This window comes from Carassius gibelio, chromosome A19, assembly GCF_023724105.1.
Source record: "Carassius gibelio isolate Cgi1373 ecotype wild population from Czech Republic chromosome A19, carGib1.2-hapl.c, whole genome shotgun sequence".
NCBI classification, from domain to species: domain Eukaryota; kingdom Metazoa; phylum Chordata; class Actinopteri; order Cypriniformes; family Cyprinidae; genus Carassius; species Carassius gibelio.
In genome coordinates this window covers 16562046-16578073 of record NC_068389.1, presented here as the reverse complement: position 1 = coordinate 16578073, position 16028 = coordinate 16562046, and the positions used below count along the sequence as shown (strand labels likewise).

Here is a 16028-nt window from a genome sequence, read left to right as displayed (position 1 = left end):
TCCTCTTGTTGCAGACAACAGTTGTTTTGAGTAAATTGCGATTCAAAGACAAACTGAATCTCAAGACACGCGGTGCCATTCTTACCAAACTCAAAAGTGTTGACATGTGCACACGCATTAGACTCACTTAAAGTTAGAACTCGAAGTCAGCGCTTTATCAAGATTATTGTAGTTAACATATTTATAGTTCTACATTAAAACTACATGGGTAATGGTCAAACAGAACAAGATCCATATTTATTAATTCGATATTTATTAAATTTATAGTATTGTATTTTGGCAGTTACCACTTGTGGTAGGCTAACATTAGTAGGCTACATTTAATTAATTAACAAAATTAACAAAAAAACTATTGTCTGATCATTATGACAAACTGCTTTAAAGTGTAAAGTAAAGTTTTCTTTAAAATAACGTTTACTCTAAAGGCTAATGTGAATTTTAAACCAAACTCATTATGACTCTTTTGGTGACAAAAATTAAATTCAGAAACTGTATTTTATTATTGTACAAGTAATGCGATTTTATTGAATAGCTAAAATATTCCACCAATTAAGCATTGATTTATCATGTGAATTACAAGCTCAAACATCCCACTTTCAACCTGCTTTGTCACACAGATGTTAGCCCTTGGCCGGCTGCCCAAGAAAGAAATACATGCATTAGTCCATCAAGCAGATCACTGGTGATCAGTGCCCAATGGTATTACAGCACTTCAAAGAGGAACACACAACATATTGGGGTCCAGATCCTGGGGACTCATTTAGAAAAAGGGAGGGGGAAAAAGCCATTTAGAGTTCATTGAACATTTTTCCATGTTTGTGATTGTCCTTTTTCTTGTAGAGTAGATTCCAGCTATGATTAGGCAGCAATGAACACTAAACTGTAAAAGTTGGGGTTTCGCTGTCCTTGTTAACAAATGACACATCCACCTTTCTCTTTGAATGGGTTCTTCTCCTCTGGGATGCCTTTGACCAAAGGATCCTCATCTGCTCCGCTCTGAATGTACTCTGAAATCTCTTCACAGCATTTGGACACCTGACAAAAAAAGGTAACCGAAGTGACAATCAAACAAATAATTACATACCAGCATACTAACAATGCCCATCCAACTTTGATCAAGTCTGTTTTGTGTAATGTGACCACGATTTAAATGCTTACCTTCGCCCTTTCAAGCTTGACCTCTGTTTTGAGCTGGGTTACTTCCATTTTAGCCTTATCCAGATCTGTCAGTTCTTCTACATTTATGACCGGCATTGTCTGAGAAATCAAGTCAAACAATCACATCACATTTGGTAGGCTATATATCTTTGGGATATTTAAATATACAACATATTGCTGATGATCAGACTTACTGCCGCTTACGGTGAGGTCTCCTCCACCTGTGAAAATGGACAGAGATTCTGCACCTCTCTCTTGATCCGGTTTATAAAGTAATCTGCATAAACATTGCAATCTCTTAATCTCATTAAAACAAGCAATCTTATTTTTTCTTTTCACAGTCTTCTCCAAATGTCTGGTCAGCTGTTCTTGTGAACAACCACACTTTCAACAAAGTAAATGCATATTTACATAAACAATAAAATAAATCCCAAACATAATGAAATTCATTCTGGTTTTCTCCTAATGACCCTTGGATTGCAATTTAGGTCATGGGGACACAGAGAGTATTACAGGCTGCTGTGATGAGTATATGCTAATCTATGTTTACCCCTGACCTGTCACATTAGATAATGCATTATCATCCAAGATATGACAAATGTATTTTCTTAACAATAACAACAACAACAAAAAAGTTTTCATAGGTGGTTACACATGCAAATATGAAATTTTCATTATATCATTATTTCATCGTTATATCAGAGCCAAACAACTATTCTATAATAATCTCAATAAAAATAATCTTAATAATAATTTTTTTTATTGTTAATACATTGTTACGTACATATGTAATGTGTATGTTATATACATTACAATGTTACTACACTAAAAAAATATGGTGTAGGATTGGCTAAAAACTAAATTAATATTTAAGCAATTTTCACTCAGAAATTTCTAGTATATTTTATAAATAATTACAAAGAAAGGCAAGTTACACATGAAACTAACATAATGTATTAGACGTAGTTGTTCTGAATTTTAGTATAGGTCGTAATGTTTTTGTGAAAAACGTACTATTCTGCTAAATATTTTTACTGTGCATTATTATTAATAATATTTTTATTATTTATTATTTTGTTTTATGTTGACAGAAAAACACAGAATTGTTGACATTTTTGCAGATTTATTAAAAAAGAAATCCGGAATTATCACATGGTCCTAAGTATTCAGACCCTTTGCTGTGACACTCATATATTTAACTCAGGTGCTGTCCAGGTGCTGTCCATTTCTTCTGATCATCCTTGAGATGGTTCTACACCTTCATCTGAGTCCAGCTGTGTTTGATTAAACTGATTGGACTTGATTAGGAAAGCCCCACACCTGTCTATATAAGACCTTACGGCTCACAGTGAATGTCAGAGCTATTTTATGAGAATCATGAGGTCAAAGGAACTGCCTGAAGATCTCAGGCAAGGCACAGATCTGGCCAAGGTCTGTGTATGCTGCACTTAAGGTTCCTAAGAGCACAGTGGCCTCCATAATCCTTGAATGGAAGACGTTTGGGACGCCCAGAACCCTTCCTAGAGCTGGCCGTCCGGCCAAACTGAGCTATTGGGGGAGAAGAGCCTTGGTGAGAGAGGTAAAGAAGAACCCAAAGATCAGTGTGGCTGAGCTCCAGAGATCCAGTCGGGAGGTGGGAGAAAGTTGTAGAAAGTCAACCATCAGTGCAGCCCTCCACCAGTCGGGGCTTTATGGCAGAGTGGCCCGACAGAAGCCTCTCCTCAGTGCAAGACACTTGAAAGCCCCCATGGAGTTTGCTAAAAAACACCTGAAGGATTCTGGTCTGATAAGACCAAGATAGGACTTTTTGGCCTTAATTCTAAGCGGTATGTGTGGCGAAAACCAGGCACTGCTCATCACCTGTCCAGTAGTCCCAACAGTGAAGCATAGTGGTGGCAGCATCATGCTGTGGGGGTGTTTTTCAGCTGCAGGAACAGGATGACTGGTTGCAATCGAGGGAAAGAAGGTAAATGGTAAATGGACTGCATTTATATAGCGCTTTCTACAGACCCCATGGCCATCCAATGCACTTTACAAGTTGTCTCACATTCACCCATTCACTCAATGAGGAAAAAAAAAAAAACTTAAATGATTTTAGCAAATATAACAAAGAGTGAAAAATGTAAGGGGGGTCTAAATACTTTCCGTATCCACTGTGTGTGTGTGTGTGTGTGTGTGTCTGTGTATATATATATATATATATATATATATATATATATATATATATATATATATATATGTGGCAATGCTGTTGTCGGGAATTTAACCCAGCGCCAACTATGGCAAGAAATATAGACTACGCCACCCCGGAAACTGGCCGGGGACCTACCGGTATACAAATGTATCACCAGCACACAGATACGTGGTGGCTGAGACAGATATCAGACACAGTACACAGAATTCAACAATTTATTCAAAATCACTAATTTATATATACACAATTTATTATTTTAATAAGCACTAAAAAAAGGGATAGGCATGGATCATAAAAATATGAAAGACAAACAATTTTCCGATTTCAGAACTGGGGGACTCAAGTTACTTATCCAATGAACACAGCAAACACTTGTGCTCTAACCACACAGCATCATCACCCACGTTGTGAACACCGCAAACCTACAGCCACACCACCACCACACACACGACACTGGCTAGGACTGGTACCCCAATTCTGAAGGGAAAGGAAACAGAACAACATAAGAAACAAAATACCCACATTCATACACAGTCACATATGCACATCAGGTTATTATTTGTCAGAAACACTTATCACTCGCTGCCTGACGGAAACAAGGACACCAGGTCACTGGCAATCCTCACTCACTGGTACTCACAGACTGTGGGCAACACAACAGGTTGTGACGTGTCACAGTATGCATACAAACAAAATAAAATAAAATACAATCTTAAGTAAAGCAATTCAAAAGAAACTAGTCTGACAGAGAAACTGCAGTTAAACACAATGGTTGCGTCAAACACTTAATGATTCGTCTGTAATTACCCCCCACAAAGTTAAAGTCAAATTAGTTTGAGGGCGATGAGTCACTTCAGGCCGGGAACGCTAGCGGCTCCGGTTGTCACGGTAACCCCCCAGTGCGCTACAATTAAGTCGGTCAATTTGATCAAAGTATGCAGTACCACAACATTCACCGTCCAGTAAATGGCAGAAGAGTAGTTGAAAGAATTAGCAGGCACAATGAAGGACAGTCCACCCCGCCCAGAAGCTCTCCGGTGCCGAGAATGAAACGCGTGCAAATACTCTCAAATAGACCACAAAAGCCTGCTGCAACACCTCCTGGCCCCCCGTGTCACTAAAAACACAAAACGTGTTAAATGCAAAATTTGCCGCCTCAGGATCCCCAGCAAACACCTACATGTACACCTATATGAGACATACACATGTGACATACCTGCAGATAATAACTCACACCGACCCGCGCACTCACTGGCGTACGAGTTGGAGGTTTGTAGAGATAGAAGTTTATCCGCATCTAAAAAAAATCTCTCCTCAGCCACACTGCTGGACATAAACACGGCGCACACAAGATGACGTCATATCCGTGACCCCCAAATGACATGCTACCTGGATGTCAATCACATCCCCTTTTATACAGGTGGAATGTACCACTTTCCCAAAAAAATGGTTGATCATATCACTACAATCCACCCCCCCATTAGTCATCGTAGTCCCAACGATGAACAACTCTGCTAATCCCAAGGTCTAAACCAGGCCACCACGGAGTTAGCACCCACGGTAGACGTGACAGATTTGATTAGCCTCACTCCCTACAGCTCGTGGTAAGCGGTAGAGGTTTGAATGCTGGCCTGCCCCTACACGTCCAGTTCGTCTTGGGGCCCGTCCAGATATATTGGACATCCCCAAAGCAACGGATACGGGCTCTGGATGTATACTTGCACTACTCTCACCTACCCCTACTGCAGGCCTGATAGCCAAACTATCGACTCCAGAGGCAGGAGTTAATCCCCCTTCGGAAGGAGCTCTACTCACCTCTGCACCCCTCTCACTTACTGGTGGCGCTTCCACCACATACGCTACATCGCCATCCTCCAATTCATCCTCCATCATCAAGGGTGCTGATCGTTCAGACTGATCCCCCAGAGATTCTGTCAGAGTCGGACTGCCACAAACACAGGGTTTTAAAGAGGTACGATGAACATGGCGGAGCTTACCAAGGTCATGTACAGGTGCTACCGTATACACGGACCCACCCCCCCGGGGTGCCCGAACTACCTGATATTTTATCGAGCTCCATAAATCCTGGATTTTATGTCGTCCCAAGAATCCATGCTCTCGCAGATAGACCAATTGGCCCTCCGCCAAAGGCTGCTCTCTAACCCTTTGATCAAACTTGGCCTTACGATTTAGAGCTGCTGCTTGCAGCCGCTCTCGGGCACCCTCAAAGGCCACTTGGAGACGAGCCTGATGCTCTTCCACCCAATGGTGGATTCTACCAGACACTGGCTCTTGCACTCGGCCAAGCAAGAAATCCACCGGCAGTCTCAGCTCCTGCCCAAACATCAAAAAGTAAGGGGTTTCACCCGTGGCCTGGTGGGGAGTTGTATTATAGCAGAATATCACCTGGGACAAACAAGAAGCCCAGTCCCTCTTTCTCCCAGTGGGCAACGTCCGCAATAAATTGTGCAAAGTCCGGTTAAACCGTTCGCACTGGCCATTACCGGCTGGATGGTATGCCGTGGTGCGAGACTTACCCACCTGATAGAGGCTACATAACTGCTGAATGAGATGGGATTCGAAGTTCCGGCCCTGATCAGAATGGATCCGCCCCGGAACTCCAAACTTATAAAACCACTCTTCCACCAAAACACGGGCCACGGTTTCTGCTCGTTGATCACGAGTAGGTATTGCCAATGTGAATTTACTAAAAACATCTGTCATAACCAGCACATTTTCGTGCCCAGAATGGGAAGGCTCCAAGACGGTGAAGTCAAGGGCCACGATCTCGTTTGGACGGGAGGACAGTAGATGTGCCATGTAACTCCGAGCAACTGGTGCAGCCTCCTTGGCTTGCTGACACCGCTCACATCGCTGTACCCAATGTGCTACATCGGCCGACATCCCTGGCCAATAGCAACGTTGTCGCACCAACTCCAGGGTTCGTTCAATGCCTTGATGCCCATGACACTGATGTAATTGGGTCAGTACCTCAGTCTGTAACACAGCAGGCAGCACCAGCTGTAGCACCTCTTCACCGCCATCGGGACGGCAAACCCGTCGATATAACAGGCCGTCCTGTTCCTCCAGACGGTCCCACTGCTGAAGCAGCACCAAGATCAGCTTGGACAATTGTCGTCGCTCTTGAGGCCCTGGGCCTCGCCCTTGACGCCAATACTTAAGGGCTGCACCAATTGTGGGATCCTCCTCTTGCAACAGCAACAGTTCGGGCCCAGATCGACTTGGCAACGCCTGCACAGCCCTCACAGTGGTGGGTAAGGCTGAACTTACAGTGGTGGTCCGCCTCAACAGTTCAGGGACTAACGTTCCTAACTGACTATTGCCTTCCAAAGGCTGCCCTCCTGAAGGCAACCGTGATAATGCATCCGCATTCCGGTTGGACATACCTGACCGGTACTGCACCTCAAAATCAAAGGCTGCCAGCTCAGCCGCCCACCGCTGTTCGGTGGCGCCCAATTTTGCGGTTACCAAATGACTCAGCGGGTTGTTATCTGTGCGTACAATACAATGATGTCCCAATAAGTATTCACGAAACTTTTCGGCCATGGCCCATTTTAAGGCCAAAAACTCCAGCCGCATGGAGCTGTATGTCGCAGTATTACGCTCCGCTGAACGAAGACTCCGGCTAGCATAAGCCACTGGTCTCACCTTGCCATCAACCTCTTGGGACAGCACCGCACCTAGCCCTACATGGCTGGCATCGATCTCCAAGATGAACGGAAGTTTAAAATCTGCATATGCAAGGATGGGTGCGGTGGTAAGTTTTTGTTTCAACGTCCGAAATGCTTGTTCACACTGTTCGGACCACAACGCCCCCAACTCCTGTCTACGATTACTCACCTTCCCTTTACCTGCCTCGGTCACTAACCGATGCAACGGCGCTGCTATCTGGGCAAACCCTTCTACAAATCGCCTATAGTAGCTAACAAAACCTAGAAAGGTCCGCAGCTGTGACACAGTCTTGGGACAGGGCCACTGAGCTACGGCCTCGACCTTACCAGGATCTGTAGCTACTCCTTGGGACGATATTACATGTCCCAAGTACTGCACCTCCTCCCTAAAGAAGGCGCACTTTTCCAGCTTAACCTTGAGGCCAGCAGCTCTTAGGCGTTCCAGTACCATCCTTAACCGTTGCAGGTGGTGTTGCACGGATGAGGAATAGACAATGATGTCATCAAGATACAACAGGACAGACTGGTGTCGCTGATCGCCAAAGAGCCGCTCCATCAAGCGCTGGAAAGTGCCTGGGGCATTGCACAGGCCGAAGGGCATACGGTTCCATTCGTATAACCCAAAAGGTGTACAAAAAGCGGTTTTATAACGATCAGATTCAGCAACAGGGACTTGATTATACCCGCTGGCCAGATCTAACGTGGTAAACCAGCGAGACCCTGTTAAAGAATCTAGTGTCTCTTCAATTCGCGGCAATGGAAAGGAGTCTTTTCGAGTCTTAGCATTTAGCTGACGGTAGTCTACGCACATGCGTAGGCTACCATCCTTCTTCTTAACCAAGACAACTGGAGAGGCATATGGACTGCAACTTTCACGAATCACTTGCGAATCTAAAAGCTGGCTGATATGGGTCTTAACCAACTCATATTCGGATGGAGGAATTCGTCTATAGCGTTGTCGGACTGGAGTCTCGTCAATTAGCGGAATTTCATGAGACAGGAGGTCAGTACCCCCGACATCCCGCTCACCAGTGGAAAACACACTCTGGAATTCCAAGAGGAGAGCCCTTACCTGTTCCTGCTCCTCGTCCGACAACCCTTGCAATTCAACATTTTTAACCTGCCCTACTTCTGACGCAACGATCGTGTCACAGGTCGTTATCTGAGCATTTGCCAGCGATACCTCGGTCAGCCCAACAGGGGAGTCAACTAGACACACTTCCCACAACCTCCCAAGAATGGTTGTGGGATATAAAACAGCATCAAGAACCCCAACATTAATGACAGGCACAGAAACTGTCCCACCCTTAACACGCACTAAGGATGGGGAGGCTAATAAGCCAGCTGGCAACCCAGTCTCAAGGGGCTCAAATAACACAATCTTATCACGAAATATGGATGAGCACGTTGCGGTTATGAACTTTAAGGTGCCGCCTGGAAGACGACACACTCTACGACCCCGGACTTTTACATTACCCCCGCAAGTGAGAACACCATCAACCCTTTGGCAAGTTTGAAAAGCCTGAGACAATTCCACCTCATTCGTCATTAATGGCAACTCAAACAGGGTGGATCCATACTGTCCGAGAAGCTCCCTGTAGCAGCGCCCAAGAACATTCATCCCCAGAATACCAGGGATGCTAGAGCTTCCACCTGGAGGATCACGAACCACAAGTATTCCACACTCTGATACCACGTGACCACACAGCTCAATGTCCAGTTCCATGTACCCAATGTAAGGAATTTCGAGTCCATTGGCGGCTCTGAGCTGCAACCAATGGCATGACTGTAATCGATCCTGGCCCCACGGTTCAAACCAAAGCCTAAAACAACTTTCTGTAATGGTTGATACCATGGAACCAGTATCTAACAAACAGGGTACTGAGACACCCCCCATGGAAACAACAAGATGTGGGCATGGGGAGACTAAACGAGACACGGATATGTCATCCTGTAAAACACGGGAGCCACGCATACCCCCAACCGAACTGTGACTCTGCAGCACGGTGGGGACTAGTTTCCCGACTGGTTCGGGAAACTAGACCTAACTGGCCTTGCGTCGCTGGACGAATCAGCCTGGGAACGAGTAGGCGGGCCGGGAGAATGATGTCGCCAATTACACTCACGGGCAAAATGACCGGGCTGCTGACACCGTCGACAAATCACAGAAGTGGGACGTGGCGAATGACCACGTAACTGGGTACTTTGGCTTCGGGTTATAATTTGAGTAAGCTGGTCAAGCTGCTTTTGCTGCTGATTAAACATTTCCCGTAATTCAACCAATTCAGATGGGCGATCCCCATGCTCTGAACGAACCCCAGTATCGCCTTGAACCCCACATTGAATTCCCCGCACCAGTGGAACAGATTGACTTCGCCCCCTGGCACCACCCGGCATCCCCTCTCGTTCCCAGCGAATAGCTTCCCCTCGCACGTCCAACAGTGTTGCAGCAGGCTGACGTCTAACCAGTTGTTTTAATTCTCGACGTAATGCATTATCTAACACACCTTCAATGAATTGGTCTCTTACTACACTGTCTGCATTTGGGATGGTATGTGGGGCTTGTCGTTTAAGTCTATCAAATAGACCCAACAATACCAGGGAGAACTCTTGTAGTGTTTCTCCCTCCAATTGTCGGCGCAAATAAAAAACCTCCAGCAGAGCAATATAGGATTCTGCACAACCATATAACTCACGCAGTGCTGAAATAATTCTTTCTGGATCATCTTTATCAATGCTGGGTCGATATTTGATTTCATCCCGAGCCTCTCCTTCGAGATGATCAAACAAAAAGAAAGCTTGTTCAGCAACAGTCATGGTTCGCATACGCATACACGCCTGAGCTTCTTCGACCCACTCTTCAATGCCTACACCAGACCTACCATTAAATTTTGGACAACGCCGTTCACGGGGAATAAACACAAAGCGCTCAACGGTACCGACATTTAGGTCGACAGAACTAGGAGTTACCGGCCGTGACACACTACTAGAGGCTGCGCCAGGATCAAGCAACTCAACCGGTGCCCGTTCCTGTCGCAGTCTCTCATTATCAGCCTTCAACTGAGCCACTAGTTCTCTCATTTCCTGTAATTCAGCCTCCATAGCTAAATTTGATTAGGGGTACTTACCAGACGAATCTCCACTGTATTGTCACAACTAGAAAACACAAAAAAACAAAAACAAAAAAAAAAAACACAATGTCTCTGAATCTGTACAGCAGCCACAATACCCTGCCGACTATACGCCAAATGTGGCAATGCTGTTGTCGGGAATTTAACCCAGCGCCAACTATGGCAAGAAATATAGACTACGCCACCCCGGAAACTGGCCGGGGACCTACCGGTATACAAATGTATCACCAGCACACAGATACGTGGTGGCTGAGACAGATATCAGACACAGTACACAGAATTCAACAATTTATTCAAAATCACTAATTTATATATACACAATTTATTATTTTAATAAGCACTAAAAAAAGGGATAGGCATGGATCATAAAAATATGAAAGACAAACAATTTTCCGATTTCAGAACTGGGGGACTCAAGTTACTTATCCAATGAACACAGCAAACACTTGTGCTCTAACCACACAGCATCATCACCCACGTTGTGAACACCGCAAACCTACAGCCACACCACCACCACACACGACACTGGCTAGGACTGGTACCCCAATTCTGAAGGGAAAGGAAACAGAACAACATAAGAAACAAAATACCCACATTCATACACAGTCACATATGCACATCAGGTTATTATTTGTCAGAAACACTTATCACTCGCTGCCTGACGGAAACAAGGACACCAGGTCACTGGCAATCCTCACTCACTGGTACTCACAGACTGTGGGCAACACAACAGGTTGTGACGTGTCACAGTATGCATACAAACAAAATAAAATAAAATACAATCTTAAGTAAAGCAATTCAAAAGAAACTAGTCTGACAGAGAAACGGCAGTTAAACACAATGGTTGCGTCAAACACTTAATGATTCGTCTGTAATTACCCCCCACAAAGTTAAAGTCAAATTAGTTTGAGGGCGATGAGTCACTTCAGGCCGGGAACGCTAGCGGCTCCGGTTGTCACGGTAACCCCCCAGTGCGCTACAATTAAGTCGGTCAATTTGATCAAAGTATGCAGTACCACAACATTCACCGTCCAGTAAATGGCAGAAGAGTAGTTGAAAGAATTAGCAGGCACAATGAAGGACAGTCCACCCCGCCCAGAAGCTCTCCGGTGCCGAGACTGAAACGCGTGCAAATACTCTCAAATAGACCACAAAAGCCTGCTGCAACACCTCCTGGCCCCCCGTGTCACTAAAAACACAAAACGTGTTAAATGCAAAATTTGCCGCCTCAGGATCCCCAGCAAACACCTACATGTACACCTATATGAGACATACACATGTGACATACCTGCAGATAATAACTCACACCGACCCGCGCACTCACTGGCGTACGAGTTGGAGGTTTGTAGAGATAGAAGTTTATCCGCATCTAAAAAAAATCTCTCCTCAGCCACACTGCTGGACATAAACACGGCGCACACAAGATGACGTCATATCCGTGACCCCCAAATGACATGCTACCTGGATGTCAATCACATCCCCTTTTATACAGGTGGAATGTACCACTTTCCCAAAAAAATGGTTGATCATATCACTACATATATATATATATATATATATATATTTATTTATATATATATAAAATATTTGTATTAGTAGTAATATTACGTCTAGCTTTGATATAATTCTTATGAAATATGAAGTCATATACTCACATATTTTCTACTTTGGAAATGAACGCAATTTACTGGAGTACTACTTGGAATTTCATAGGAATGACGTATGAGAGTCCCCCCCCCCCTCCTGACAAAGTCTCCATTTATAAGGCAACGATTGTAACAAGTCAAGTCAGTAACTTCGGAGGCGAGCAACATATATCAGACTACACGAGACCTTAGCATCCAACATCTATCACTATGTCGCGTGATTTGATTGGAGGTCTTTTGCTAATTGCTGCTGTACTGCAAAGCGCCGTCGGATTACAGCCCAAAGGTAAAGATAACATTTTGATTTTTAACGATTTCCTCAGTTGTAGCTAAATGGGCGAAACGGATTGTTTTGTTGAAACCTGACGATGAATTTTGCACATTAATTTGAGGTTGAGATTTACCATTTTTAATGCGCGGTTTATTCCCCCACAGAAGATTGCCTTTTGCAAGTTGATAAAGGAACGTGTAATGACAACATCCAGCGCTATCATTACAATACAGTCACCCAACAGTGTGAAGAATTCAGCTATAGCGGGTGTGGAGGAAACGCAAACAAATTCAAATCCTTTTTGGAATGCCGAAAAACATGCTTCAGGATACCAAGTACGTTTATTTTACATCCACTCTGAATATATGCACATGCTTTGTAAACAATACACTCAGCATCTTAAATTTACTTTTTACGAGAGATCCGAGGGCAGTTATGGTTAAAAAAATATATAAGCATTGTATTCACACTTGTGGAAGTGCTCACTTTAACATGTTTTCTTCTGCACACTACAGAAGTTCCTCAAAAATGTCGTTTTCAAATGGAAGAGGGGCCCTGCCGTGCTCTCTTAAAGCATTATTTCTTCAATATGACCTCCATGCAGTGTGAGTCCTTCACTTATGGTGGCTGTCAAGGCAATGACAACAACTTTCAAAACCTTCAGGAATGTATGGAATATTGCAGATATTTACCTTCTAAAAGTAAGTATATTGAGACACAGTAGCATAAAAAAAAAAAAAAATCTTTCAATTAGATAATTGCTTTCTAGGTCATAGAAAATATTTAAAATGCTAATATTTTTTTTTATTCCATCTTTAGAAAATAGCAGGAATTTAGCTTTAATCATTTGGTAAAGAACTGTCAATAGCATTAAAAGAAATAGATGAGCGGAACATAGAAGAAAACATTTAAGGGTTTGTATACCTATTGCAACCCTAATCATATTTGTTGGAACACATTAAGATATTTTTAGTGTCATCTTTTCAAATTATCAGCACAACAAACAGGCTTGTTTAATGGCCACCACATCTAAATGGTTTCCAGTCTCTTGCCTTGCTTAGTTAATAAACCTTAGCTTAACCTAGAACTAATCTGTGGTCCCCAGAAAATGCAAAGATCAAAAGTTAAACATTTCTTTTTTTATCTTATTTTTTTTTCTTTCAGAAATCAATGTGATTTGCAATGAAATTTTGGATGAAGGAAATTGCTTAGCTTCCATACCAAGGTATTACTACAACTCTACTACGGAGACTTGCGAGGAGTTCACATACACCGGGTGCGGAGGAAGCAACAATAACTTCACCTCCAGACAAAGCTGTATGGATGCTTGTAAAACTGGTAAGTTTGATCATTTTGGGTTTGTCTGTAATTAAGGAGAAAATCATTATCAAGACAACAGAACAGCTTTATTTTCAATGTCTAACAATGTGTTTTGTTGTTATCAGGAAGAAAACGTTTGAGTCCCAAAGATTTCAAAGGATACCGAAGACGAGTAACGGCCCAGACATCAAGGCAGAAGTCAGCCAAATAATGGTTCATGAAGTCATTGGCACTGTACCGACACAGATTGTTGCACTGATTTTACAGTATTGCAGTTAAAGTCAGCTGTTTATACACATCTTACTCTGTTCATATATTATATTGATTGTTAAAAGTTTAATATTCTCATGTATTTTTATGCATTTGTAAAATATTTATTTTCAGTAAAGAATGTACTATTTTTGATTATTTGTATTATTAAATACAGTTTTCAGCAAGCCTAACAATGTTTAAGTGATGAAGCAAAACGTTTAATTTACAGGAATTAACAACAATTTGTAATAATTTGATGTTATACCACAGATATTTAATTGAATGTCATTCTCTGTTCAGACTGGCAGCAGATATCATCTCATGATAAAAAAAAAAGTGACACTTACCCTGAGTCAAGAATTAAAAATTAAAATGGTCATTGTCTGCTGGGTCAAAGATCGCATGTTATTAACTATTAAAATGAGAAATGAGAATGTATTCAAACTTTTTTTATGTTTTCGTTTAAAGTATATACACTTTCAGTAAAATCATATTTTGTCTAATTTAATGTCACTAAATATCAAATCCTGAATAAGTAAAAAATAAAACTGTATTTGTTTATTTATTTTTAATAGGTGTGGATGGTATATCCTTTGTGAAAAAGCATACTGTACGTTGTTGTTCACCTTTGTTTGGAAGTCTATATATATTTTTAGCGCCCCCTAGTGTATTTAATCAATCAACTAAATAACTAGCTTGGCTAGATAAATATAAAAAGTCTAGACATAAAGTGGCCTGAGGCATGCCACAGAAATTTAATTTCATATCAAGATCAATAAAGAAAATCAGAAATTCTCATGAACAAACTTGGCATCTTAATATTCCACAAATAAGTGCTTTAACTCCATCAATAGCTTCAGATTAAGGTTGACTTAAACAGCCACAATGTGGAGTTCTGAATTCATGCAGTATAATGTGGTTACGTGAACTCTCCAAGAAATTCCTTTGCTGTGACACTTCATAAAAGATCATTAATGGTATTTTTTAGATCGGAGAAGATACTCATTACTTTTTCAAAATGTAGCTTCAATTTCTGCAGCTCAATATTTTCACCTGGCATGGGAGATGGTGTGTCAAATTTCTTTTTTTTTAAATACTCAAAGTGCAAAACCTCCCTTGAGGTAAAAGCCTTCTCTTTAAAAGAAACCTCCTATGATATGATATGGACTATGACTTTGGGATACTTTCTGATAAGCTGAAGCATTTCTTCCAGTAACAATTTCCAGAAATACAAGGCCCCCTGTTAGCCTCACTCGGAATTCATGTCAGTTATTTAGGTAGTTAGATTACAATCTTACATCTTTCGCAGAGTCTACATGTCCTCTGCATGTCTCTAAAGGTTAATAGTTTTATACTAAAAAAAGGGAATTTGTTGGCTCCCAGCAGGTTTAGCAGTTTGCATAGCAAATGTCTTATTAAAGTCTTATTTTATGAAGGATTGCTTAGTAGCAGCAGGATACTCCCATGAAATAAATAATCAGTCAATCAGCAAAGGTGTGATTTATGTAAATCACAAGTCTGGAACTTTCATTTCTTTGCAATGACATTTTTCACTTAAACTGAAAGTGACAGTTTTTCACAGAAATAGGAAGACCAAATAAAACCTGTTTAATAATGCAGAACACCTCATAAATAACTACTTTGTTGGCCATTAATAGTTTTCATTTTTTGTACACTGCGCAAAAATAAAAATACAAATAAAATAAAATCATAATAATAATAATAATAAAATAGTAATAAATAAAGAAATAACTTGTAGGATGGGTGTAGGATTTAAAAAACACTGAGCTAATAATTTTGACCAAGAATTACACAGAAACGGCAAATACTGTAACACATGGAATGAAGCATGCAATTTAAAAGTAGAAAGGCTTGAAATAGTATTTTATTGTAAAATGTACTCCAGTAATCTTCTATTTACAAAATGTACTTTATTTTTATTTTTTTTTACAGTGTACTTAGTGTAGTTTACATTGTATCCTTAGATATGTTATGCCAATTATAATATAATAAATAATCGAGTCATTATATTATTATAATATTTATAATTATTAATTATAAATATTAATAGAAATTTATATTAAGGCTTTTTCATTCACTAAAACAAGAGTTGTAGATGAATAAATATGTGTGAGGTATATGTCATATTTTCAGTAATACAGGTATATAACCTAACATAACCTATATATACATGTGTGTGTGTGTGCATATATAAATATATATATATATATATATATATACTGTATACAGGTGCATCACAATGAATTAGAATGTCGTGAAAAAGTTCATTTATTTCAGTAATTCAACTCAAATGGTGAAACTCGTTAATCAGTTCAATGCACACAGACTGAAGTAGTTTAAGTC

At 41.4% G+C, this 16028-nt stretch overlaps 2 protein-coding genes and 2 long non-coding RNA genes across 5 annotated transcripts; 1 reads left to right on the top strand and 3 right to left on the bottom strand.

Annotated features, from left to right (window-relative positions):
• Positions 1-494: 494 nt before the first annotated feature.
• gngt1 (guanine nucleotide binding protein (G protein), gamma transducing activity polypeptide 1) lies at positions 495-1490 on the bottom strand. The gene is made up of 3 exons (XM_052534031.1): positions 1353-1490; positions 1159-1257; positions 495-1035 (listed from the first exon to the last, which is right to left on the bottom strand). The coding sequence occupies exons 2-3, from the start codon at positions 1252-1254 to the stop codon at positions 910-912; spliced, it is 222 nt and encodes a 73-aa protein (XP_052389991.1). The 5' UTR covers positions 1255-1257; positions 1353-1490; the 3' UTR covers positions 495-909.
• Positions 1491-3553: 2063 nt separating this feature from the next.
• Positions 3554-6061, bottom strand: LOC127934911 (uncharacterized). Its single transcript, XR_008147936.1, has 2 exons — positions 4569-6061; positions 3554-4469 (listed from the first exon to the last, which is right to left on the bottom strand). It is a non-coding gene; the product is annotated as an uncharacterized LOC127934911 (long non-coding RNA).
• A 4389-nt stretch (positions 6062-10450) lies between these two features.
• On the bottom strand, positions 10451-11731 carry LOC127934910 (uncharacterized). Its single transcript, XR_008147935.1, has 2 exons — positions 11464-11731; positions 10451-11364 (listed from the first exon to the last, which is right to left on the bottom strand). It is a non-coding gene; the product is annotated as an uncharacterized LOC127934910 (long non-coding RNA).
• A 207-nt stretch (positions 11732-11938) lies between these two features.
• On the top strand, positions 11939-14236 carry tfpi2 (tissue factor pathway inhibitor 2). Of its 2 annotated transcripts, none has more exons than XM_052532647.1 (5): positions 11939-12107; positions 12257-12427; positions 12608-12793; positions 13257-13430; positions 13538-14236. In XM_052532647.1, the coding sequence occupies exons 1-5, from the start codon at positions 12032-12034 to the stop codon at positions 13621-13623; spliced, it is 693 nt and encodes a 230-aa protein (XP_052388607.1). In that variant the 5' UTR covers positions 11939-12031; the 3' UTR covers positions 13624-14236. The 2 variants fall into 2 exon arrangements, with proteins under 2 accessions (XP_052388607.1, XP_052388608.1); XM_052532648.1 differs by having other exon boundaries at positions 11953-12107; positions 12260-12427.
• The last annotated feature ends 1792 nt before the right edge of the window (positions 14237-16028 follow it).

Bases quoted from the DNA above. Each gene is read 5' to 3' on its own strand.
- gngt1 (XM_052534031.1), bottom strand. From the start codon at position 1,254: ATGCCGGTCATAAATGTAGAAGAACTGACAGATCTGGATAAGGCTAAA. The intron at 1,036-1,158 runs GTAAGCATTTAA...TTTTTTTGTCAG, and splicing joins TCAAGCTTGAAAGGGCGAAG to GTGTCCAAATGCTGTGAAGA.
- tfpi2 (XM_052532647.1), top strand. From the start codon at position 12,032: ATGTCGCGTGATTTGATTGGAGGTCTTTTGCTAATTGCTGCTGTACTG. The intron at 12,428-12,607 runs GTACGTTTATTT...TGCACACTACAG, and splicing joins AACATGCTTCAGGATACCAA to AAGTTCCTCAAAAATGTCGT. The intron at 12,794-13,256 runs GTAAGTATATTG...TTTTTCTTTCAG, and splicing joins CAGATATTTACCTTCTAAAA to AAATCAATGTGATTTGCAAT.